This window comes from Echiichthys vipera (assembly GCF_963691815.1).
Source record: "Echiichthys vipera genome assembly, chromosome: 12".
In the NCBI taxonomy this organism is placed as follows: Eukaryota; Metazoa; Chordata; class Actinopteri; order Perciformes; family Trachinidae; genus Echiichthys; species Echiichthys vipera.
In genome coordinates this window covers 5,474,092-5,500,876 of record NC_139837.1, presented here as the reverse complement: position 1 = coordinate 5,500,876, position 26,785 = coordinate 5,474,092, and the positions used below count along the sequence as shown (strand labels likewise).

The following is a 26,785-nucleotide window of genomic DNA, read 5'->3' as shown; positions in this document are numbered from 1 at the left end:
CAAGCGTGAACATGTATTTCCACTCTGTGCCCGATATTCTCACAGCTGAACTAAATGTCCCATACATTTTTACTTGGTTCTCCACATCTCCACTTAAAGCAGGACGAACGTCACATGTTTGTAAACCAGAACTGATGAGTCCAGGCTTTTTTAGTTCAGTTGTACCACAGAAGTTGAAACAGTCTGAAAAGAAAAAATCATACATTTATTTAACTAAGGAAAAATCTTAAATGGTTTGTATAATTTAAAATGGATATTACTGAACTATGCCCCGTGTTTTTGTTTGCACATTAAATACAATTACTACATAATTAAAATATGTAATAAAGAAGACATTCACATAATTAGACCTTGCCTAAAAACAAGGACACAGTCATTTTAGATACTATACAAAGTACTCCTACAACATCACTGTCTTTACCAATTAGAGCTACACTCTCATTGGTAACTGTGCAAGAACAAAACAGTGTGAAAATGATCGATTTAACAAAACGTTATATATATTTTTATACCACACACACTCGCTCCCTCTCCTCTCCACTACCACGACTATGCGACTGGCAGAGCATGGATCATTTCTGAATATTTATTAACATATAGGGTTCGGCTCTTGCTTTTTTTTTAGTGCTTTAAATGAAAGTGAGTCTGTTTGACTTGTATTTAGATGTGTCCAAAATGTCATCTCTCTCTCTGACCTAATTGTATTGATACTCTTGATTTATATGTATTTTAATTTTCTCTGAGTGTGTGTGTGTGTGTGTGTGTGTGTGTGCGCTTGCGTGTGTTTGTGTGTGTGTTTGTGTGTGTGTGTGTGTGTGAGAGAGAGAGAGAGAAAGAGAGAGAGAGTGAGTGAGAGAGAGATTTATGTATTCATGTATGAAATATAGCCTATTAATACTCTATAAATTATTTCTATTGTTGTGTTTATATTTATAGTGTTTGTAAAACACCTATCATACATCACATATATCATATATCAGAATATTCTATTACTGTTAATCCCACTGTGAATATTAAAATACGCTGAACCGTGTCCTGTCCTTACACTGAGTGGAGCGGGCGACCGGGCCAAGATGGCGGCTCCACCGCTCGTCAGCGCCAATAGGCCCAACGTTCGATGAGGCGTCTACTCTTTATGTCTATGGCCCCAACGGTTTGTTTTGTCCAGTGAGCTACGGAAGCCGTGAGGGTTCCGAGCCCTCAGTTTGTTGCTACGACGTTCCGCTTCCTCTCCGCCAGGTTCCTCCCCGGGCCAAGCAGAAGAGCCCGGCTCAGAGTCCTCGGGGGGAGAGACGGAACGAAACCGTGTGTGTTTCAAAGACGAGATATCATCATTCTCACCTCCAGGGAAGTTTGTGAAATCTCTGCGTCAAATCTGGGCTACAAACGGCGTGAAAACCAGCAGCGACGGGGCGGAGTTTCGGCAGTTTGGCCCGAGTGCGGTTGTACTTTTTAGCGGTTGACACAACCGGTGAGTTTACATTTGCACATTCAACACAGTGGCAGGCACTCGGTCGCACACACACGTTGCTAATTTGGTGATAGCTTAGTTCCTGTTAGCTGTATTGTGGCACAGGAAGCAGTCAGGCTGAGTGGCCCCTTAAGTTAACTGTTGAGGAGACACTTTTTAAAGTGGGGTTAAATAAAGTACGACTACAGATCCTGTTGTTAGCGAGATTTGTCTCTGTCGCCTCACAGCGAGAAGGTTGCAGGTTCGCATCCCGACCGGGGCCTTTCTATGTGGAGTTTGCATGTTCTCCCCGTGTTTGCGTGGGTTTTCTCCGGGTACTCCGGTTTCTTCCCACCATCCATAAACATGCACGTGTTTGGTTATTTGATTACTCCAAAATCGCCCGTAGGTGTGAATGGTTGTCTGTCTCTGTACGTCTCTGTGTCCTGCGATAGACTGGCGTCCTGTCCAGGGTGGACCCCGCCTCACGCCCGATGTCAGCTGGGATCGGCTCCAGCCCCCCGCGACCCCGACAGGGACAAGCGGTTGAAGATGAATGAATGAATCCAAAGTAATGGCAGACTACAAGGACACTATACTGATCTACAAAGACAGTGCAGTGACTGAGAAATCACTAATAACATGATTTCTACACAGTTTTGGGCCTAAAAGTATGGAGGTTAGGATTGATTTGGATCATAATTATGAAATGGCAAACTAGTAAACCATAATTAATCATCAGTATGCCGAGTATTTATTTCTTGGGACAATAAACAAACTTTAAAGACGTTTCTTTTTACCTTAAATGTTTTTTCGCAGTTCCTGCACTAAGGCTTTGTAGGGCAGTGTAGTAGTGTAATAACACAAAACATATGCAATCGCAGCCATGGAGACCGGCTTACTTCACTGATCGAGCAATCAGTTAAAAAGCTGGTTAGATCAAAAGTTGTTCTGTACAACAATGCACAACATACAGTATAATGTATGTGTAGCTACAGAGAGTACATGCTGTTTTATGCTTTTAATGTGGTTTAATGGATATTTTTCACTCATGGTTTGATCACTTCTGCAACCGACGTGGAGCAGAAGTATTTAGAAGTACTCTATCGTTGTCTAAAAACGGTTCCTTAAGTGTAGTTTCTTACTTCTTACTGAATGTTTTATACCTGCAAACTACCACTGAGGACACCAGTGTTTGTATTACAGGCTTCAAACAGCATACATACCTTCATATTTAGGAGATAACAGACAATATAATGAAACAATGTGGGTTTGACTACGGGGAGTTTGGACTCATGCCTTCTGGGTTTCTAAAGTGCAACACATCAGTGCATGTATATGTGACTGCGATTCCTCAGTCCAGACTGGTAATCATCTACACTGAACCAGTCATTCATGCACTGGACCCTGAAGCTAACAGACTTGGACTGTGAGTCCTGAGGCTGGTTTTGTACCTGGTCCAAACTATGAAGTTCTGAAAAGCGACTTCAGGGTTGCCAGGTTGGTGATTCGAATCGTCTAAATGTTGACACAGTGGTGAGGCGGCTGTTTGAATAACAGGATAAGGTGTACAAGTGTGTTTACGCTACATTCACTGCCAGACTTATAATCAGTGAAGTGACTGTAGAGGGAGTGTGTGCACATACGTAGTACAAATGTGTGTGTGTGTTTTCATGTCTTTCTCTATGTGTGAGTGAATGAAAAGGGAGTTGTGTGTGTGCGCGTGTGCGTGTGCGTGTGCGGGTGCGTGTGTGTGTGTGTGTGTGGCGGCTTCATCACTCCTTCCAGGAAGTCCTCCGCAGAATTTCCTTTTATAGAAGCCGAATACAAAAGGCTTGCTGTCCACTTCCTGTAAACAGCTCGGAGGCTGTGTTCGCTGCGTTCTGGTTGGCCGGCCCGGTCCTGTGACCCTCTGGGGCTCGGGGAGTTCCAGGATGAGGAAGTGGGCTTCCCTTGATGGCGGCCAGCCACAGGGAATAGAAAGTGCTCCGATGCAGCGACAGAGTGCAGAATGAGGAATAGAAATGATTAAGATCAGAGGGATATGGCACAGCGATGATGAAAAAAGAGCTTCTGTGAATTGAGAACAGATGAGAGATGCAGTGAGATGCCGCCTGGACGTGTTATAATCGCGTGGTAACCAAGCACGCAGAGTTTGAGGGAATAGATTTGGAAAAAATAAAAGCATAGGGACAGGAATGTGAAGGAAAAGTGCAGCCTGCAATTGAAAATGGAACATGTCCAGCACCCACAGTAACAGAGCTGAAACTATTAGACCACTCGGAGAAAAATAACCACTTACAATTTTGAATCACTTGAGTCACAAAAAAGCAAAGTATTTGCTGGTTCCAGCATGAAATGTAACAATTGTAGACTTTTCTCTGTTCTAGTTTTGTAAAATCTCTTGTTATACACTGAATGAATAGTTAATTATCATAAAACAAATGGCAAAATGAATTTTTAATGTAAAGAATAGTAAGTTTCCCCCCTACACAAACTGACAAAATGCAAAACAATGTCTTTTTATCCTACACAGCGAAATTGAATTTTTTCACTCTTATTACTAATAATGCCACACACACACACACACACACACACACACACACACACACACACACACACACACACACACACACACACACACACACACACACACACACACACACACACACACACACACACAGGACCTATACATGCAATTAAGGAGAGATGTTAGAGCGAGGGGGCTGCCAGTGACCAGCGCCCGGAGCAGTTGGGGGTTCGGTGCCTTGCTCAACAGCACCTCGGCAGTGCCCAGGAGATGAACTGGCACCTCTCCAGCCACCAGTCCACGCTCATACATGGTCCACACAGGGACTTGAACCAGCGTCCCTATGGTTCCCAGCCAAGTCACCTATGGACTGAGCTACTGCCGCCCCAGCGTATGCCAAAATTGCATATGTGAAAATGTATGAATAACGTTTTCGGGTTGTGTACCCTCAACATAAACTTCTACGTCCTTGTGTGACCTCTTTGAGAAAGGTTTGATATAATCATCATCATTTATAATCTGAGTTGTCAGCAGTTGTGAGCAGTTTATAGTTGATCAGGCCTGGTAGAAGTTTTCAAATGTTAACGTGTAATAAGCCACTTTGACTTCTTCTTTTACAATAATGCTTCTGACAGACATTTGATTTAGATGAAATAAATTAAGTTATTCCACTGATGTAGCATAGCACAGCATCATATAGCATAACATAATAACTAATGTCAAAACTCATGTGCCTATTGATTAAACTGACACAGAACCAGATGAACCTGAACTAAAACCAAAGGTAATTTGTAAATGGTTGGCTCCTTTATGTCACACTCATGTTCATTATTAAGCTGATGTAGAACTGCACAGTATCTTTATCACTCCAAATATAAAGTGACTAAAATTGGCAACTATATTTATAGTTTCGGCCACCAAAAGCCGATGTTTGGTTGCCGGTCTGGCAGCTGCTTATAAAAGTTAGTGTTGAGCCTTTTATGGGTTAAAGGGATGGTTTGACATTTGGGGAAATATGCTTTTAACAAGAGTTAGATGAGAAGATTGGTACAGTGAATATGGAGCTGGAGCCAGCAGCAGATTAGCTTAGCTTAGCCTAGCTTAGCTTAGCTTAGCTTAGCTTAGACGTTAGAGTCTTATTGACGTTCTCATCTAACTCACGGCATAAAGAGCAATGCAAAAGTTAAAAAACGCAAAGGTCAAATGTCTCTGTTCCAGCTGTCTAATGAATCCAATAATGATATAAGCAGTAGTAGGGTGTGTGCGGTTATACAAACACATGAGCGTGTAGCCTGCAGTGTTGATTTGTGCACCTGCCTGCTCCCCTCAACGTTTTTTTTCTGCTCCGCTCAATAAGCTTAGCTGAAAGCTACACAAAAGATGCCCAAGTGTGCACAATGGAGCTCCTGTTGGCAAGGGGAGTGTGTGTGTGTGTTAGGGCAGGGAATGAGGAGGAGCCGTGTGTGTGTGTGTGTGTGTGTGTGTGTGTGTGTGTGTGTGTGTGTGTGTGTGTGTGTGTGTGTGTGTGTGTGTGTGTGTGTGTGTGTGTGTGTGTGTGTGTGTGTGTGTGTGTGTGTGTGTGTGTGTGTGTGTGTGTGTGTGTGTGTGTGTGTGTGTGTGTGTGTGTGTGTGTGTGTGTGTGTGTGTGTGTGTGTGTGTGTGTGTGTGTGTGTGTGTGTGTGTTGGGCTCTAGGACACACCCAACCCCTGTAGCTATGGAATTCCTACTGAGACACAACTTGTCCCAGCCTGGCCAGCCAGCACCCAACATTTAGTCCACACACACACACTTTGAAAATGCACATTAAGGCTGAACTGGGTCTAATTTTATCCTGCCGGGGCAAGAATACACTTGTCCAATCCAAGATCGCTGAGGAATGAGACAGCCTGCTAAGACCTGCCTTTAGAAGAGAGAAAGAGGGGTAATGAAACGGTGGAAGCTAAGTAGATCAATGAGCACTTGAGAGAGAGGTGCACACACTCGCTGGGAATACAACATTTTTTATTGTTAAACGTGATCTTCTGTAAGACGCAGAAGAAACAACAAACAGGTGAGTGCTTGGCAGCTTTTGTGTAAGAGTGAAGGCATTGGAAAGGTTTTAAAGGGCATAAAGAAAGCTAGGTTTCATGTTCTGTAGGTAGCCAGCCATTGGGTTGTGCAACAAAGTTTTATCAGTTTACATGATCTAAGTTATGAAAAGCCAATTCAGCCATCCTGTGATCCACAATCATTGCACAGTTGAGTCGGTAGCAGTGATCGCTGAGCTAGCTTCCACCATAAAGCATCAGACTTAAAGGAATGTTTCCGAAATGATGCAGGGAGGGGAATAACTTAGCCTCGAGTCGAGTTAGTGGTGATGTGTGTGAGAACTCAGTTATTGCAAGGGACAAATCAGCTTGTGTAAAATGGCTTTTTGCGATGGCCTCAAAAGCCTAATGTTGTGTGTGCTGGTTAATGCAGTCAGGAAAGGAGTACTGTATGCGTGTACCCTGATTACATTTATTGTGTGGCGCGTTTTGTATCAGAGGGTCGTCATGTCATTAGATGTTTTGACAGGAGAAGGATTCATGTGTGAAGAAGAGGTCACAGGCATACCTGCTGCACCTGAGCCACGTCTGTTTTCCGGGTTTAATATGTGGTGTGTCATTGGCGGTCAGACGCAGGAAGTGAGGAAACCTTTGTTTGCTTCCTGTTTCCCGTCTGTGATGTCACCAAGAGTGAAGGCTGCAGCTTAGAGTCGATCAAACTGCTTGCTCTGCGAGACTGGAAGAGGTGCTTTCATGTGAGCGTGTGTCTGTAGTCACACCATGTTAGGGTAATCGATAACACTCAGCGTATCTACTGTGGTGAGAGAAGTAATTGAATCTAGACCTGCAACAAACAATTGTTATCATTGTTGAATCTATTTTTGTTTATTTCCGGCATGGCAGTTAGATCAACCATCATCACACAGTCTTCGTTTTAAATCATACAATTCACACGTGCGAAAGGGAAAGCGGGCGAAGCATAGCTTATCAAGTCCCGACCCCCTTACCCACAGAATACATTATCTTCATTATACTATTTTTCTTATGACATTGACATAACATGTTTCAACAGCAGGTAGTAATCAGAGCTGCAGTCCAGCTCTAGGCAGTCAAACAGACTACGCGTGTGTCTGCACAAGTGTACGTATTAGTCCGTCATGAGTGAACAGCAGTCTTGTCTTGTTGCCTGGCATGTCACAAAGTCACAAAGTGGTCCAATCGACAGAGATCATTTCAGTGATTTGATTATTAGCTGGGATGTTGTGAGAGCCTGTGTCTTCTGTTCTCTTTTCGTTTTTGGTTTTGTTATTATCCATCTCTTCTGCAGCTTTCACCGCACTTATCCTCCCGAGTTGTGGATACATCCGCTCGCATCCTTGCCACGTACTTGCAAGTTACAATTGGTAAATGGACTTGTACTTATAAAGCGCCTTTCTAGTCATCTGACTACTCAAGGCGCTTTCACAGTGTCTGTCACATTCACCCATTCACACAGACATTCACACTGATGGCAGTGGACATCTACAGACCATCTCATCTAACCATTCACACCACATTTACACACCCATGCGCAGCACGGGGAGCAATTCGGGGTTCAGTGTCTTGCCCAAGGACACTTCGACATGTGGACCGGGGGGAGATGGGGATCGAACCACCAATCTCTCGAACAGAGGACGACCCACTCCCCCCAAGCCACAGCCGCCCAATTCAATTCATTGATCAGTTGTTTGGTCTATAAAATGTTAAAATGGTGCAAAATGTCAATCAGTGTTTCCCAAAGCCCAAGATGACATCCTCAAATGTCTCGTTTTTTACACAACTCAGATATTCAGTTTACTGTAGTGCAGGAGGAAATGAACCATACAATATTCACATTTAAGAAGCTGGAATCAGAGAATCGATTAATCTTAGAAGCTCTACTCATCCAACTTAATAAGCCAAAAACAAGCCAAGTAGACTAGTAACCAGAAGCGTAGATTTTGGGGGGATGTGCAGGGCATATGTTCCCCCCCCCCCTCAAAAAATATGAAAGACAACCCACTCCCCAAAAGACATGAAAAAAAACCACTCAAGGGGCTCCGAACTTGTATATATCCTTCTTAACTGTAAATATATGTTTACCAATGATTTCAGACAACCCTATAGTGGGCCATACCATCTTAACCTTGTAGCACACGCTGTCCGTTTGTGTTGCAGTGCCTTCCGCTGAGTTGCTAGGTCCGCGGTTGTAACGCGGAACTTGGCTACTTTCCGCAGAATGATGTGTTTTTGTCCGCAGGTTGGGTAAAAACATCAACACACCACGTAATGTCACCCACATACAAACACTTAGACACACGCAGGCACGGTCACGCACGGTCACGCTTGTTCAGGTCAGGTTAGGTCACGACCCGGAGTCGGTGGCGCAGACAAAGCAATGGGTTTGGTGTTTGCATCAGTGACACCATAGGCTGCATATAATAGACGTGACACTAAAAAGCTATATTTTAGATACTGTATCTAAGTTCATGAGGCCATTTCAGGACCAAGGTGACAGATATGTTAAGGAAGGATGCAAGAATAAAAAATACACCAGAGTGCAGGAAATTAAGTGTTTTACGCTCAAAAATGTCTGGGGGAGGTGTCAGGAGAATGTAATAATAACATGTTAACGCAAATTCCTCTTAACAGCACTCATTTTGTGACTAATGCGCACACATTCTGTGATTATGACCCTCAGCCTGCCCCATAGTTTGGAAAATTAGGAAGCAATGCAGCATTTACATTTGCTCCGTCCCATATCGCGCACTGCAGTGAGTGTACTGACATTCGTGCACTGACATGATCCGCACACTCAATTCCCCCAGTAAGTGCTGTCTGAAATCACACACTGCTGTCCCACGCTTACCGGAAAAGACAATCGGATTTCTTCTTCTGTTTATTTTCCCAAAAGCTTTTCCAATCAACTCTTCTGACTCAGCAAAGCGCCAAAAATACTTGTGCTCCTCTTTGTACATTTATAAGTGAATCTAGTTGTTGGCGGTCCGTTGAGCTGTTTTTCCGCCGTTTTCTAGTTTGAATTTAGTCCCACCTCTTCTGCTACATAGACAAAATGGTGGCAATTTTGGGTGAGTGAGTTGAGTGTCCATCAGTCTGCACTCAACGGTTTGGCTGTTTTTGAGTGCGCGGCTGGATAAATGCAGTACACTGCATTTTACCGACTTACACGGTGAACCTGCTTCCTCTCTCAAAAAAGCCAGTTCGAGGGTGAAAGTGCATGATTTGGGACACAGCAATTGTGGATAGCAAACAGAAACCAATGCTATGGAAGGAGGTGGGGACACTAATCAAAAATGGTGGTGCCTTGGGGGGCATGGTACATGCGCAGTGAAACTGGAGCTGCGCTGTTCTCTTTCTATGATAGTGCGCCGCCTATTGAGCATTATGGCAATTGCAGACTAGATTATACCGCGTATGTGTCCTACCCCAAAGTACCACCATCTTTGATTGGTGATTAGCATCTTTGTACTAGCATTGACAGAGAAAAACCTCCTTGAGCAGAAATTAATAACGAAGCTCTTTTGAATGGGAAGTTCAGCTTCAAAGCCAGGTTGTTCTCTCGACCAAAGTTATCTGCATTTATTGTTTCTGAATTGAGTTACCATGGGGACGTCGAGTCTCAAATACCACTTGCTGGCCAAGTATACACACTGATGCAGAGAGCCCTCCTCTCCCTCGCCAAAGGCAGACCACGCTGGATAGTTTGCACTACATTGTCGTATTACTACTAAGTAATGTTACAGTCAGGTCAATGTGCCCGTTCAGCATATTTTTTGAGCATGCAGTACCTTTGAGGTTATTCTGGAGAGTTTTCAGGAGAATATTTGTCATTGTTTTGGTTTGTTGCAATAATAATAAACATACATTTGCATAAAGCAAGAAAATGTGTCCACTCCCATGTTGATAAGAGTATTAAAAACCTGGAAATGGTACATTTAGAACAGATTGTGATTAAATATTTAAATCAATTGACGAGTACATAGTGTTTCTGAAGTTTTACACTACCCAGCTCAGTTTTCCTTCCTACCAAGCTGCTCTTCGCTCCTCTCCCTTTAACTCCAGTCATCATACCATTCTCAGTAGACACTCCCCTCTCTCTCTCTCTCTCTCTCTCTCTCTCTCTCTCTCTCTCTCTCTCTCTCTCTCTCTGTCACTGTCTGCCTGCCTCTTTTCCTTCCTCATTCATGTGTAACCGTGAACGAGACTCAACACGTCACTTTGCCCATTCAGCGTTGCTTCCTGTCGACACACTCAGTTCCCGTCTCTCCAACACTCGGTGCTGACCACTGATTGTGGCATGGATGGATTAGTTCGGTCTGTGTTTTTATTAATTTGTTCAAGTGTAATGTGGGCTAAGCTTCACTTGATTTACAGCTGTTTCTCAGCATAATTTGGGGCAAGCATGAATAGCTTTGACTAGCATTGTGAAAGCTAAAAAAAACAAACAGGAAGAAGTTAATCAGGGATTGAGGGTGCGACAGACTTACTGTATTTCTTGTATGCATTGTCATTTGTGCGTCTCATCCCGTCTGTGCAGGTGCAGGTGTGTGTAGATGTGTGACAGCGGAGTGTGTGAGGATAAGCCCCCCGCCCCCCCTGTCAGGATGAGCAGCCAAGGAGGAGGAACCAAGGACACACAGTCGGCCAACCACAGTTCTCGGCCGCTGCCGTCTGTACCCGAGGAGAGGAAGTCCAGAAACAAGATCATCTCTATGTTTGCCTCTGAGAAAGGTGAGACGTGAAGATAATACACACAGTTAAAACAAACACATTGCAGCGGACGGCCAGCACAGTGACCCTTGACCTTTACCTGCAGGAGGCAGAAAGAAGGACCGGGACAAGGACAGGCCTGAGATCTCCTCCCCCTCAGACTTTGAACACACCATCCATGTGGGTTTTGATTCTGTCACCGGAGAGTTCACCGTAAGTATTTAACCTTAATACTGTGCAATGTGCTTGTTCATATTTGGGCCCTTTTTAGAGATTTAGAACAAGATGAGAAGATTGTTATCACTTTCATGTCTCTTCATGTATGCCAAATCTGTAGCTGGACTAGTTAGCTTAGCTAAGCATGAAGACTGAAACGAAGGGAAACAGCTAGCTAATTTCACAAGCTGTAAAATAGCTGCAAAAAGTTCAGTGTCATATGTTTGTTCTCTTTGCCCTATGGGTAGATCTCTGTATATGTTTTTCAATGTGTGCGTGTGTGTGTGTGTGTGTGTGTGTGTGTGTGTGTGTGTGTGTGTGTGTGTGTGTGTGTTTGTCCAGGGCATGCCGGAGCAGTGGGCCCGTCTCCTTCAAACCTCCAACATCAGTAAATCAGAACAGAAACAGAATCCTCAGGCCGTCCTCGACATTCTCAAGTTCTACGACTCCACCAGTGGAAAACAGAAATACCTCAGTTTTTCCGCCTCGGGTCAGTTTTCTTTCGCTCAACAGATGAATTAGAAGCCCAGTGTTTTGTAACTGCGCAGACTCACACAACTGTCCTTTCCATTTATCTCTTTCAGATAAAGACTCGGTGAGGAGTTCCGTTCATCACTTCCACTCTCATTTATAACATTACATTGGATACGTTACAGCAATTCCTGACTGAAACTCAGTTTAATGTCCGTATGTTTGCTTTTGCAGCCAGGCAAGCAGGGTACAGCGACCTCCCCATCAGGGGGCAAGGACGGAGACGATGATGACGATGACGACACACCGCCTCCAATAGTGGCACCGCGACCAGAACACACAAAATCAGTGAGTCAAGATAAAAAGACTGTGATTCTTTTAAAAACTTTAAAATACAATACTATCTGATGTTAGGCCCCTTGTTGATACTGTTAAGCAGAGATACTTTTAGTGTTTAGTAATGCAACATTTACAAGAAGCTAAATATATCATGATTCCTGAAACATGTCTCTCCTGTGTTGGTTCAGGTGTACACGAGGTCGGTGATAGACCCAATCCCGGCCCCAGAGGGAGACAGTGCCTCTAAGGCAGCTGACAGGCAGAAGAAGAAGGGAGGAGGCAAGATGACTGATGAGGAGATTATGGAGAAACTCAGTACGTAACACAAACACACACTGGAAATGACACATCGAAGGCAGAGCCGCATCTATTTTTGGTTCCAGTAGAGCTGACGAAACCTTTTTTTATGACTCCTAGGAACTATTGTCAGTATTGGAGATCCTAAGAAGAAATACACTCGCTATGAGAAGATCGGCCAGGGGTGAGTCAGGATTGTGGATAACGTGAACATTGAAAGTTGGCAGGGGTTTAATGGGGGCTGTTACGCTGGTTGCTGATCTGAACTGACCAAAGGGAGGAGGTCGTTAATTAAATAATTTCACCTCTTACTGTTTGTGACTTTCAGGGCATCTGGCACAGTTTACACGGCCATAGATGTTGCCACAGGACAAGAGGTGAGGTCACTTTATTCTGTGTCTTAGTGGTAGGCACTCTGCCAAACTCCATAGATACACTCCTGCTACACCCTGACAAACAATCAGACAAACAAACCGAAGCAACAACATAACCGTCTTGGTGGAGGTAATAGAAAGTAACTGGAAGAAATCCTGCAGATTTTGTCAAATCAGTGTAATCACAGGGTTTTAAGGTTAGCCTTTAGCATGACAGTTGCACACATTACTGCAGTTTGGAGAAGGTGGATTGTTTTCAAAAACATATTTTCGGGGAAACGTATCACTTACCAACCATGTTATTTTCCCCTTGCAAAAAGATCTCTATTCAAAAAACATATTCAAAACCTAATTTATCTTTGTTTTCTCTTGGAAACTTTACATCTTCCAAATTGGACAGTCCAAATTCCAGGAAGTTAAAAGTATGCTAACCGTATAGCCCAGTAGCATAGCAAGTTCATTGTTAAATTGAATGTATAGGAAGCACCACTGTTACAGGATGTTGTGTTCTGCAGGTGGCCATCAAACAAATCAACCTCCAGAAGCAGCCGAAGAAAGAGCTGATTATCAATGAGATCCTGGTCATGAAGGAGATGAAGAACCCCAACATTGTCAACTTCGTAGACAGGTAAAAAACGGCCGAACACACAAGACAAATATCCGCAGCACCTGCTGTGAGTCGACTACCTTGTGGATGTGACTGTGTGTGTGTGTTCCTTTTTTAAGTTTCCTCGTAGGAGACGAGCTTTTCGTAGTGATGGAGTACCTGGCTGGTGGCTCCCTAACTGATGTTGTGACGGAGACGTGCATGGACGAGGCTCAGATCGCCGCCGTTTGCAGAGAGGTAGGTTTCTTTTCAGACAATTGTGCTTAAAAAACCTCAGTGAAAACTGGTAAAAGCACCTGTGTCACATAATCCAAGTCTCGTGTATCCAATAGATCACAATGGAACACATTTTTACGACAATTTAACAATATGACCCACTACCTCTCATGTAAACCAGCGGCTCATTTATTGACCAGAGCCTGTATTGATCAAGTATCTTAGAAATAGAAAAGGTTCTGTTTGCATTCAGAGTTACCTACCAAACCTTTTGTGTATCCTTGGGTCTATCCTCAACAATACGTTGGAAAAGCTGATTATTATTAAATGTTTAAAACCTTAATTGTTAACATCCATGTCTACTAGCTTGCAGTCTTCCATGTATGCCCTTGTGCATCACTGCCACCTATAGGTCAATGGAATAGCTTGGCAGGAATGTGTCATCATGTCACACACATGCACATTCTCTTGGGGATCCTAACTGTCGTCCCTCTCTCTGTCCAGGTCCTCCAGGCTCTGGAGTTCCTTCATGCCAACCAGGTCATCCACAGAGACATCAAGAGTGACAACGTATTGCTGGGAATGGACGGATCAGTCAAACTCAGTGAGGGAGAGCACACTAAAACATGCACAGATCCACAGACACATGTTGTACATATCTGACTCAATAGCACGCCTGTTTTCCTTAATTTGCATTTGTCCTTTTAACCTAAACTGTTGTACGGAGCCAGGAATAAATTGATCTTGACAAACTTCTTTTCCTCTTTGCAGCTGACTTCGGCTTCTGCGCCCAGATCACCCCAGAGCAGAGCAAACGTAGCACCATGGTGGGGACCCCGTACTGGATGGCTCCAGAGGTGGTGACCAGGAAAGCCTACGGACCCAAAGTGGACATTTGGTCTCTGGGGATCATGGCCATAGAGATGGTGGAGGGAGAGCCTCCATATCTCAACGAGAACCCTCTCAGGGTGAGTGTGTCCTGGGAGAGAACATGCACAGGCTGATATTTTGCCGTTTTGGTGGCTAGAACCAGCAAAAGGCATTCGATGGTAGGTGTTTGATTTGGTTACTGTTGGACAGAACCAGGCCAGCTGTTTCCCCCTGTTTCAGGTCTTTGCGCTAAGCTAAGCTAACTGGCTCTAGCTTCATATTTATTAGATGGATATGAGAGAGGTGTCAATCTTCTCGTCTTTCTTTATTTCCAATGGGAAAATAGTTCAGTATCTGTTTTTTTTCTGTCACTGTTTCCATGTCTCCGTTATGATAATAATGTATCACATTTGATCATTATTGTTATAAACAAAGAACATAGACATAATTTGGCATATATTGTTGTCTGTTAGATGTTAGATGTTAGAACAAAAGTCTGTAAGGAAATATGGCCAGATTTTTGAGACCGATACTGATTTTAGGGGGACAAGAATCACAGCTATGGCAGCCGATATCATGTGTTTTGAGCTGGAATTATAATATTCTTTTCTGTGTGGATTGAGCATCGATTTTGAACCGACATGACTCTGTAAAGGTACTCAGAGGGCTGCTTTCCGTAACGAATAACTTTGTTAATGAATGTATTCCATTATTATACAATGTATTACATTTTCAACCAATTCTATAATGAACACTGTAATAATAAAATAAAAAGCTAAATAAATATCATATACAGTATCCATCAATTGCTAAACATTTGAATAAAGAATAAATTAAAATAATCTCAATAGCTAAAGTACACCATTTCTAAATGACCTTGAGCCTAAATTTCTGCATTTTATGCTCTGGAAAAAACGATTGTCATATCCGCGCATATCAGAAATCATGTCATACCGATGTGTCCGTGATATAATAATATATGGGTCTTGCTCTGAAAGGAATGAATTCATGTTGGGATGCTTAAAGACTATGTTATACTGCTTTGCTTACGTGCTGTTGTGCTCCTCTCAGGCATTGTATCTAATCGCCACCAACGGGACTCCTGAGCTACAGAGCCCAGAGAAGCTGTCTCCTGTCTTCAGATCCTTCCTGTCCCGCTGTCTGGAGATGGACGTGGAGAAACGAGGATCAGGCAGAGAACTGCTGCAGGTAGAAGAGGCCTGCACGCTCACTGCACACCGCCTCAATATATAAATATTTCTCTCTCAAAAATATACACAGCACATTATGGCAGCGGCTAACAATTATTTTGATTGTCAGTTATTCTGCTGATTTTTTTCCTCACTTAATTGTTTTGTCTTAGAAATGTCAGAAAATAGTGAAAAATGTCCATTTCGATTTCCTTAAATCCAAGATGACATCTTCAGTAAGCCATTACTCGCCCAAAGTGACATTTAAATGGCATGTTTTGTCCGACCACCAGTGCAAAAACGCAAAAATGTCAGAATAGCAGCAAATCCTCACAAGAGGCTGAATCAAAATACTAAATAATCCTTTAAACTATAAATAATTTGTCAACAAAATGTGAAAAAATGTGAAGAATGTCCATTTCGATTTCCTTAAATCCAAGATGACATCTTCAGTAAGTTTGTTTTGTGTCTGACCAACAGTCTTAATGCAAAGATAATACATTTACGATCACATCATAAGACAAAGAAAAGTCATAAAGTAACTTTTCTTGTACTGCAGAGTTCATTCTTCGATTTCATATAATTCATGTGTGCACTCCTTTGCCTTGTCTGTCTGTAGCACCCATTCCTGAAGCTGGCCAAGCCTCTGTCCAGCCTCACTCCGCTCATCCTGGCAGCCAAGGAAGCCATGCGGAGCAACCGCTAAATCCCAGTCTCTAAAGACTATAAGAGCTGACACCAATGACTCAGCCAGAATCTTCTACTGGTCTACGTTTGATGACCATCAGCAACCTGCTAATGTTTTTGTGTTTTTTGTTTTTCTTCAAAGGGTCCCAAAATGCCTCTACACTCCTCCTTATTGTTTCTGTACTGATGCCACGTTTATCTTAACTTTTGTGCCTTGTTCTAAAGCCGCGTACAGCCGTAATGTGTTTTTTATTTTTTGCAGCCAGAGCATGTGGGCTGTTGATGTTGAGACTGGTTACTACAGTATGCATATCAGGAATACGGGATCAGTGTTGCAAAGGTTCAAGGCTCTTTGCACACCAAAGGCCATCTTAAAAAAGGATTTTCTCTCACCACGAGCAGTCCTAGGAGGCATTTTGGTTTGAAGTATAGATGGCGAAGATTTTCGGAGTTCTTCAGGGCTGCAGTGCAAACTGAAGTGGCGATCTTCTCTGGTTCTACTGGATTGTCTTGATTTGTTGGTGAGCTGATTTGATCTTTATGAATTTGCCAGCCAAACTCAAAAGATGCTTTTATAAGTTCGTCATTGTGGGTGTTTTGGCGCAGGGAAGAAGACTGCAACAGGCACTTAGGAGCTAGTTTTAGGGCTGATTTGGTCTGTGAATGACTCTAAAACATCATGAAGTTTGGTTTCTTCTAACTCTACCAGTTAGGACCTACATTGAGTCTTAGTCTTGGTCTTTTTTTACATATTTTTCTTTTGTTGCATAAAATAAAGGTTTCATTACACGCACAAACTTGGTGTGCAGAGAGACTGGAACCCCTGCAACAAGTTTCTATGGTTGCTATGGTTACATGTGCATCCTGACAGGCTCCAAAAGGTTTGAAAGCAGCATGGAAAGCTGAAGTGTACCAGTCCTTTGGTTCACTGAGGCCCACAGCAGGGGGCAGCGCATTCAAAAGCCATATCAGCGTGTCCCTGTTTGACCGTGTCCCACTCACATTCTGTACATGAAACTTTGAATTAGTTTATAGTAGCAGATAAAAAAATGACCAAAGTGTTTCGGTTATGGGTTTCTGGTGGCAGCATCGGGTACCAGGCACTTGACTTTGACTCCGTCTTCACACACCTCTGCTTTAAAACTCTGTGCAGGCTCTTCTACAAACTATGCAAACCCATCTTAACACTCACGACGATGTTCCTTCTCAATGTTGTTTGTCTTTAGCTGTGCTTTTTTACAACAGACGCCAACACAAATACTGTCTGAACTGTTGAACTGGAGGAAGACTTTGCATTGTTTTTGTAAATTATGTATTGGTGATGTTCGGTATTTTAACAGCTTTTTAAAAGTATGTGTATCGTTGTTTTATATTTGTAACTAAGGCAACGGAAGACAATTTTGTTTTTGTTTTTTTTGTTTGGCCTCCAAACCATAAATTGTATTGATAAGCCTGAGACAATCGAGCCGGACCTGAGTCCAGCAGTATTTGGAAATAATTGTGAAAACCTGCTCGGAGTACCAAGTGAGATTGGTTATACCTCATTTTCCAGCAAGTTTAAACCATCCCTAGAAAGCATATAAAAACATTTCCTAAATGTGCCTTAACAGTTACATGATGCTGTAAAACCCACACATATGGTACTCAACAGGTTAACACACATACTGAGTACTTGCACATACTATTTACAGGCTGGAATACACTGTTATGTGGCTTTTGACCAGAACACACATTCCAGTTATACATGTAGTATGAATGATTGAAGAGTTTAAAATTAGTGTGTCGTTGTTAGTCATGAAACAAACAACTTCTGGTGTTGATTGTCATCCAAACTGTGTGTAAATTATTATTAAAAGCGGACCTACATAGGCTTGTGTCTGGATCACTGCACGGACTGAACTTCTTTTTAACAGTAATGACATGCAAAATGACTAAAAAGTGATGCAACAAAGACAAAAAAGAGCAAAAACATGCAAAACAACCACAGATATGTAAAACGACTTTCAAAAAGATACATAATGGGGTGCAAAATGCTACAGAGAGACAAAACAACCACAGATAAAGATGCAGAATGACCAACAGGTGACACAAAACAGCCACAGAGAGACACAAAGCTACTGCAAAGAGACAACATGACCTCAACAAGACACCAAACCACTCCAAAGGGACACAAAATGGCCACGGAGAGAGGAAAATCAACATCAAAGGGTCATAAAACAACCAAAAACAGACTCAAGACTTCTCTAAAGAGACAAATGAACTACAGTCACAACAAATGACTACAAAGGCTCTGAGGATCTTGCTCCTGGAGGGCTGGAGGCCTGTTTCACATGCAGTAATATGTCCATGAATTTACGTTCTCCTATTTTGACACAAGAGGGCAGTATTCAACTTTACAGAGCAGAAAAACATGGACAACTTTTTCAGGAACGTGTGTAATTTGAATATCTGTTGTGCTTCCCTGCACATCAGCCGTTTTTAAGGCGGTAAACCTTGTGCCAAGTAACACATCATTTGATACTTTTCTCACTCACACACACATTCACATCACAATGAAGCTGTTAGGGGTTCTCCTGCTGGTGCTGTCCGTCCACATTCAGGGTGAGATACAGATCTGATTGGACTCTACAGCTAGTTACATTTTACGTCGTAACTGTTTATTTATTATACAGTGGCAATGTCTTATTTTCTTGCAGAATCGACGCCCAATCCAACTGTGACTCAGTCTCCTGTGTCAAATTCTGTTGGTGTGGGAGAGACGGTCTCTCTGAGCTGTACAGCCAGTACAGGAGTCGACGATGATCTCAGCTGGTACCTGCAGAAACCTGGACAGGCTCCCAAACTGCTGTTTTACAAAATAACTAGCCGTCACTCTGGTACTCCGGCTCACTTCAGCAGCAGTGGATCTGAACCTGGGTTTACTCTGACCATCAGTGGAGTCCAGGCTGAAGATGCAGGAGATTACTACTGTATGGGAGAGTATAGAGGCCCAGTGTTCACACAGTGACTTAGAGCCGTACAAAAACCTGCTTACTGATATCCGTGCTGCAGCTGTGACCTGCTGCTGGATTTTCTGTCATGCATCACTGCTCACCTGAACATAGCATCCAAGCAAAACTCCACCTGACAGAAAGCTTCACCCCCAACCAAAGGGGAAGTGAAACTGGATGTTCATGTCCCTGAACGTCAGGTTTTGTTCCCCTTCACAGTAGCCACATGCTCAACTATGCACACAGTCTTCCTCACTAGAAAAAGGCAGAAATGAATGCAGAAGACATCATTTCTCTTTTAAAGTTATCTAAAGTACTCTTTGTGGCAAAGCACCTGCATGCTTATGGGCAAACAGATAGTAAAATAAATCTTTATATTATGTTTTAACTGAAGACTCAGTCCTTAACAGGCGTACAACATGTTAGATTTGTGTTCAGTGTGGATCCGTTTGCCATCAGTGGAGCATCACATACTTGTTCATGACACTGGGAGCATAAAAAAAGAGACGCAAATGGTAAAAGGTTTGCAAAGAAGGGAAATAACATAGAAAAAAATGTGTGAAGTCAAAGCTTTGAATGACCGAATGAAACTCAAGATGGTGAACCGTCGCTCCTCCTCACCTCTGCTGTCTCTGTTTCATAAGAGCAGGTGTGTGTTTGCCTTCTGAAATGTATTTTTGCATGATTTGAACGCATCACTGCTCCTCACAGTTTTAAGTTCTTGTGTCACAGAGAGTCTGAACTGTTTTCATGCGCTCACACTGAAAACTGCATCAGGACGATGTTGCCAATAACTCTGCTTGTCATGTTGGGTTTTCTGACTCAGGGTGAGACATTTTGAAAAAGCGTCAGACATTATAGGAGTATTTAATGTGTGGTGCAGTTCCTCTCAGGTTTTCCTCTTCTTTGTATTCTTATCGTTTAAACTGCTGCTCCATGTTGTTGGTTATCAAAGACTTCATTTCTCTTTTCAGAGTGTTTCGCCAACAATTTTCTGACTCAGGCTGACAAATCCAAGTCTGTTAGTGCTGGAGGGACTGTGACCATCAGCGCCACAGGGAGTTCAAATATTGGTGCTGATCTCAGCTGGTACCTTCAGAAACCTGGACAGACTCCCAAACTTCTTATATACTCTTCATCAACTCTCTTCTCTGGAACGCCGTCTCGATTCAGAGGCAGTAGATCTGGTTCTCACTACACTTTAACCATCAGTGGTGTTCAGGCTGAAGATGTTGGAGATTACTACTGTCTGGGCTATCATGGTGGTGGTGCGTTCACACAGTGATTTAGAGTCGTACAAAAACCTCCTTCAGACACACTGAAGTGAAAGCGGCCTGCTGCAGCTGCAGGTTGGTGAAGAGACTGTGATGAGGAGAACTGGTCCAGTGAACACAACACAGGAGTCATCAAGCAGAACCACCATGCATCGAAATAAAACTGTGTATGATTAATATAACGACACTCCAGACAGAAACACACAAATCCTATTTATTACTCAACATATAAAAAAAATCCAAGTTCTTTCTCAAAACGTGTGCTTTCTATTTAAATGTCTAAAAGTAATAAAAATACAATCAGGTTAAAAATCAGTTTTGATGCTGAGATGATTAAAAAGGTGTTTTTCATAATGCATATATTCTAAAAGAAACACAAAGACAGTGACTCATTCTAATCCACAGTTTTATTTAATGATGGTTTAATGTTCATGACACATTTGTGATGAATTTCTCTTGGAGTTAAACTAATAAAATTCAGTTTAACTTGAAAAGTAATGAACGCAAAGAAGAACATGCAGGAGATCAGTATTAGAAAGCAACAGGCACTGAAACACTGAGCAGAGAGCTGAGAAACTTGCAGAACTATGTGAAAAGAAGAGATCTGTGACTTCATCCAGGTCTCATCATCATTTCCACACAGGAAGTGCTGCTGAAGCTCTACTCTGAGCAGCGGTCGGGGTCCAGGGTTTGAGTGACAGGGCTCTGTCCATTCAGACTGGCCTCACAGCTCACTGAGCCCGCCTTCCTCCACTGGTCTGCAGTGAGGCTCAGGGTGCTGCTCCAGCTGTAGTGGCCGTCGCTCCCCAGGACCTCCAGGCTGTGTGACGCCCCTGAGGAGCGGCTGCTGCCCCCCACCTTCCAGCCCAGCCTCCAGGCTGAGGGGAAGCCCCCGCTGCCCAGACACACCAGTGTGGCACTGCCCTGCTGCAGCTCCTCTCTGGAGGGGGGGAGGATGGTCAGGGTGGGCCGCACCACACCCACTGGAGCAGAGAGAGGGGGAGAAAAGACGAAGGAATGAGAGTGACGGCTTGGTAATAAAGAAAAAGAACATGCTGCTCATTTCTGATGTGTGATCAAATAAAAGAGGATAAGTTGTGCTGCTGTTGAACTCATAGATCACTCAGCATCGGACCATCAGACACGTGATTCAAGTGTCAGTGCAGCTAAAGAGGTTCATTGATAGTGATTATTGATGACGTCTTCATATGTTTCATAGCGTGTGACAGTGAATAACTCGTCCCTGTGATGATTTCCTTCTGTTTAAACTGACAGAGCTGAAACACTCGTGTGAAGACAGTTCAAACCTTTGTCATCTGTCTCTTTCACTTCCTTTTCACCACATGGAAAATAAACGAAGCGTGGACTCAGAGAAAAGCTGCATTTACTGATAAAATCACGTTTGTGTTCAACAGGAAGTCACATCACAATTTCATTTGATGAATCATTTTTCTATATTTTCAAAATAGTTTAAAAAAAATACAGCAATTTATGTTTTTTTCACAAATCTTTCTTGAACAAATTCGACTTTAAAGTGTTTTAAAGCAAATATTAATTATATCTTATTATTTTGAAGGGAATATTAGAAAAACTCTCTTTCTGTTTCTTTAATTTCAGTTGTTTTTGCTCCTGAATGAATATTTATTTCTGAAAAGTCTCTTCTGAGATCGTCAGATCAGCTTAGTAAAATAAAAAATAACAAATAAACATTTCAGCACTAAACATGATCAGAATCTAAGTTAATAATAGATCAAAATTATATGTGCTACATGTTTTAAGTCAAAATATCTGGTACTTACAGTCAATGACGAGTTTGGTTCCTCCACCAAAAGTCCACCACAGTGACACAAAGTCATTAAGCAGCCGTACAAAAACCTCCTGCACTGTGAACAAGCACCTATCCACTGAAAACACTCTCTGGTTACACTAAAAACACAGAAAACTATTTACTTTATAGATTCTACAAGTATTTATAATGATATGGATTATTATTAATGTATAAATGTAGATTATTTCTTTAATTTTGCTTTACTTTTCTACACCTGACACAGAAACAATTACAGTCTCCTTATAACAAAGTCTATTTCTCACCGTTTTATATCAGTTGATACTTGGTTAAATGAACATGATGCTTTGAAACAATAATGATTTAAAAACTCTTATTAAGCAGAACTGAAACATGTTATTTATCTTCAGTAAACCCTGTTGGTTCATTCAAAGACATATCATACCAACCACAGCAGACACAAACTTCCTCAACTGCACTTCTAATATCAATGTTTTCTTCTATTCCATTAAGATCACAGATGGTGTGAATCCACAAGTATTCCTCCTGATTCAGCGTCCCACGTTGCCTTCAGTGTGTTGAGAGCAGAGAAATCATTTCCATAGAGAGGAGAGGCTTTGCATGGTCAGCTGATCCTCCAGTGAGCTGAGAAGGTTTATAGTCCTGTGGGTTCAACGCTGCAGGACTCAGATCTGTCAGTCAACACGGCAGAAACCACAACCACCATGACTCTCATCACCATCCTCATGTGGACGCTGGCCTGCTGCTGTTTTACAGGTTCCTTCACTCAGCAACATTTCAAACATGATGTGCCGTCTTCTCTCTCATTTATTTCTGCTGATAAATGAATGATTGCTTTTGTCTGCAGGATGCAGCGGTCAGGTGACTGTGACTCAGCCTCCAGTAGTGACATCTGCTCCAGGATCCACCGTCTCTCTCACCTGTAAGACCAACAAACCTGTTTACAGAGACGGTCATGGAGATAGGCTGCACTGGTATCAACAGAAATCTGGACAGCCTCCAAAGCTCCTGATAAAGTTTGGGAGCAGACGTGAATCAGGAACTCCAGCTCGGTTTAGTGGCAGTGGAAGAAGCTCTGACTTCACTTTGACCATCAGTGGAGTTCAGACTGAAGACGCAGCAGTTTATTACTGTCAGAGTTACCACAGCGGTGGAGTGTTCACACAGTGATTTGTAGTCGTACAAAAACCTCCCTCGGTCAGACTGCAGAGACACTGAGCTGTTACAGCAGGAACCGACTGCAGCTGCTGAAGAGGAAGAGACTCTGACACAGACCACTGAACACAGAGCTGACAGGAGCCGCAACAAGCACACAAAACATATTCACACTAATAAATGAATTTAAAATATTCATAAGTATCTAATCACACCACATCATGTTCTGACAAATGCCACCTGGTCATATATCTACAAAAGCCATTGTTCATTTGTTTTTTTTTTTGTTATTTTATAATTGTAAGTTAATTTAAGATCAACCCAAAGCTCTCCATTAGTATCAGTTGAAGGTATAAAAACTTTTAATTTCTTACAACTCTTCATAAGATAAAGGACCAAACACGTCATCATGTTATTCATCAGTGAAAGCTTTATTCACAGCTACATCCATCATCAACATGTCAGTTATTAAGCACACTCACATCCAGCTGCAGAGCTACTCACACTTCTTTCTACGTGCTGTTGTCCAACACTTTACAGCAGTGTTGTTCTCTGTCACACAAAGCTTTAGTTTCTATTACAAACATTAACACTCATATTGATCAGAGGAGCAGGTGTGTTCCTCCTGCTCCCCCCACCAGAGCTCCTGTTCTGGGCTTCAGCCAGCCCCTCTAGCCCTTACACTGGCTCCTGTGGAGGGACTGGGTCTGGCTGTCTCCGTGATGGAGGACCCTGCAGGAGTACAGCTCTCCTAACATCCAGCGCTCCTGGCTCAGGCTCAGGGTGCTGCTGCTGCTGTAGCGTCCGCTCTTCTCCTCCTCTGAGCTGCTCAGGACCCCCTCTGTCACCTCTGTACCGTCCACCTCCCAGATCACCGCGGCTCCCTGAGGAGCGTAGCCAGTCAGCAGGCAGGCCAGCGTGGCCGAGCCCCCGGAGAGCTGCTCAGAGGAGGGGGGGAGCAGAGAGACTGAGGGCCTGACCATAGGGCCAGCTGGAGGGGAGAGCAGAGACACACAAGGAGCAGATTAACTTCCACTGTGGGACAGACAGATGAACACGAGACATTCTGACACATGACAGAGGTTCACACTGCTGTGGATCAGCTGTGTGCACGATCCTGAGATCAGACAGAGGAGAGGAGCTGAGACACGGGAGGAAATGAGGCTTCAACAGATCAAACTAACTGATAAACGTTGATTTCATTTGACATCTAAAGTAACGGATCTTCTACTGTGGCTCACCATAAATATCTACCAATCAGACAAAAATAGCAACGTGACTTAGGTGTAAATGTAGTTCAAAGAAATAACATTATTGATCATTAAATTAATACTTTTTAATTGTTTTATAATCTTTAATGGTAAATATTGTTTCTTGTGTAAAAAATGCGACATCTGTCTGTTTCACTTCCTTTTCACCACTTTAAACTAACGAACTGTGAACGCAAACTTCAGAGATAATGTCCGTGCACTCACTTGTGTTCTAACGGCATTTTAGATTTGTTTCTACAGATAATTGAAAAATAAGAAACCGCATGTTATTTTTGAGCATTAAAATGTTCCTCTGACAAATCGCACAACCACGTTTTTGTTTAACATGAATTTGAAAATTCAATTAAATGCATTTGACACATATTCAACCATAACTGAAATAAAATCAACCTTTATACAAAGTTTATGCCAAACATCAATATCAGCACTGCCTAATAACTTCCAAAAAAAAATCCCAAAACTATAAATTAAAGGGTCATGTTTTATGAAATTCTGATGAAATGTTTAAGTAAATTATTTAATGTTGTAGAAGTTTTAAGTCTGTGATACTTACAGTAAATGATGAGTTTGGTTCCTCCACCAAAAGTCCACCACAGTGACACAAAGTCATTAAGCAGCCGTACAAAAACCTCCTGCACTGTGAACAAGCACCTATCCACTGAAAACACTCTCTGGTTACACTAAAAACACAGAAAACTATTTACTTTATAGATTCTACAAGTATTTATAATGATATGGATTATTATTAATGTATAAATGAAGATTATTTCTTTAATTTCTCTTTACTTTTCTACACCTGACACAGAAACAATTACAGTCTCCTTATAACAAAGTCTATTTCTCACCGTTTTATATCAGTTGATACTTGGTTAAATGAACATGATGCTTTGAAACAATAATGATTTAAAAACTCTTATTAAGCAGAACTGAAACATGTTATTTATCTTCAGTAAACCCTGTTGGTTCATTCAAAGACATATCATACCAACCACAGCAGACACAAACTTCCTCAACTGCACTTCTAATATCAATGTTTTCTTCTATTCCATTAAGATCACAGATGGTGTGAATCCACAAGTATTCCTCCTGATTCAGCGTCCCACGTTGCCTTCAGTGTGTTGAGAGCAGAGAAATCATTTCCATAGAGAGGAGAGGCTTTGCATGGTCAGCTGATCCTCCAGTGAGCTGAGAAGGTTTATAGTCCTGTGGGTTCAACGCTGCAGGACTCAGATCTGTCAGTCAACACGGCAGAAACCACAACCACCATGACTCTCATCACCATCCTCATGTGGACGCTGGCCTGCTGCTGTTTTACAGGTTCCTTCACTCAGCAACATTTCAAACATGATGTGCCGTCTTCTCTCTCATTTATTTCTGCTGATAAATGAATGATTGCTTTTGTCTGCAGGATGCAGCGGTCAGGTGACTGTGACTCAGCCTCCAGTAGTGACATCTGCTCCAGGATCCACCGTCGCTCTCACCTGTAAGACCAGCCAGGCTGTTTACCAATATACCGATGGAGATTGGGCTACCTCCTGGTATCAACAGAAATCTGGACAGCCTCCAAAGCTCCTGATAAAGTTTGCGAGCACACGTGAATCAGGAACTCCAGCTCGGTTTAGTGGCAGTGGAAGCAGCTCTGACTTCACTTTGACCATCAGTGGAGTTCAGACTGAAGACGCAGCAGTTTATTACTGTCAGAGTTACCACAGTGGTGGAGTGTTCACACAGTGATTTGTAGTCGTACAAAAACCTCCCTCGGTCAGACTGCAGAGACACTGAGCTGTTACAGCAGGAACCGACTGCAGCTGCTGAAGAGGAAGAGACTCTGACACAGACCACTGAACACAGAGCTGACAGGAGCCGCAACAAGCACACAATTTAAACTATAATCATAAACTTATTAAGATTATTCCAAAGCGTTTCATTTCCCACAGAGAGGAGAATATGTTGAAGTTATAAAACAATTCATGTTCTTACTACTCTTCATAAATACACATACTCAAAGTCACTTTCAAACCTGATCCAGTTTACTTGCGTATTTCCACTTTACCACATTTGTTTACGGATCATAATTTTACATATAAACAACGTAATCACTTTTTAAAATGTTACACATTACAGATGGATTATCATCTTACAGTAGCCCATATACAGTAGTCCAATTAGCTTCACCACGACCAGCTTAAATGCTACTTACACATTAAACCAACAGTATTAAACTCGTATCATCACTGACTGGGGTCTGCTGTCGGTGAAACCTA

The 26,785-nt window shown here is 42.5% G+C and overlaps 1 protein-coding gene and 2 gene segments (V, D, J or C); all 3 read left to right on the top strand.

Annotated features, from left to right (window-relative positions):
- Positions 1 to 1,198: 1,198 nt before the first annotated feature.
- LOC310954970 (serine/threonine-protein kinase PAK 2-like) lies at positions 1,199 to 17,893 on the top strand. The gene is made up of 14 exons (XM_083924673.1): positions 1,199 to 1,471; positions 10,585 to 10,778; positions 10,864 to 10,970; positions 11,316 to 11,467; positions 11,651 to 11,792; positions 11,972 to 12,098; positions 12,201 to 12,264; positions 12,409 to 12,457; positions 12,970 to 13,082; positions 13,181 to 13,298; positions 13,782 to 13,881; positions 14,049 to 14,245; positions 15,219 to 15,356; positions 15,957 to 17,893. The coding sequence occupies exons 2-14, from the start codon at positions 10,601 to 10,603 to the stop codon at positions 16,041 to 16,043; spliced, it is 1,572 nt and encodes a 523-aa protein (XP_083780799.1). The 5' UTR covers positions 1,199 to 1,471; positions 10,585 to 10,600; the 3' UTR covers positions 16,044 to 17,893.
- A 683-nt stretch (positions 17,894 to 18,576) lies between these two features.
- On the top strand, positions 18,577 to 19,031 carry LOC310954851 (immunoglobulin kappa variable 3-15-like). The segment is given in 2 exons: positions 18,577 to 18,625; positions 18,721 to 19,031.
- A 6,755-nt stretch (positions 19,032 to 25,786) lies between these two features.
- Positions 25,787 to 26,255, top strand: LOC310954849 (immunoglobulin kappa variable 4-1-like). The segment is given in 2 exons: positions 25,787 to 25,838; positions 25,930 to 26,255.
- The last annotated feature ends 530 nt before the right edge of the window (positions 26,256 to 26,785 follow it).

Bases quoted from the DNA above. Each gene is read 5' to 3' on its own strand.
- LOC310954970 (XM_083924673.1), top strand. From the start codon at position 10,601: ATGTGTGACAGCGGAGTGTGTGAGGATAAGCCCCCCGCCCCCCCTGTC. The intron at 10,971-11,315 runs GTAAGTATTTAA...GTGTTTGTCCAG, and splicing joins CTGTCACCGGAGAGTTCACC to GGCATGCCGGAGCAGTGGGC. The intron at 13,299-13,781 runs GTAGGTTTCTTT...CTCTCTGTCCAG, and splicing joins TCGCCGCCGTTTGCAGAGAG to GTCCTCCAGGCTCTGGAGTT.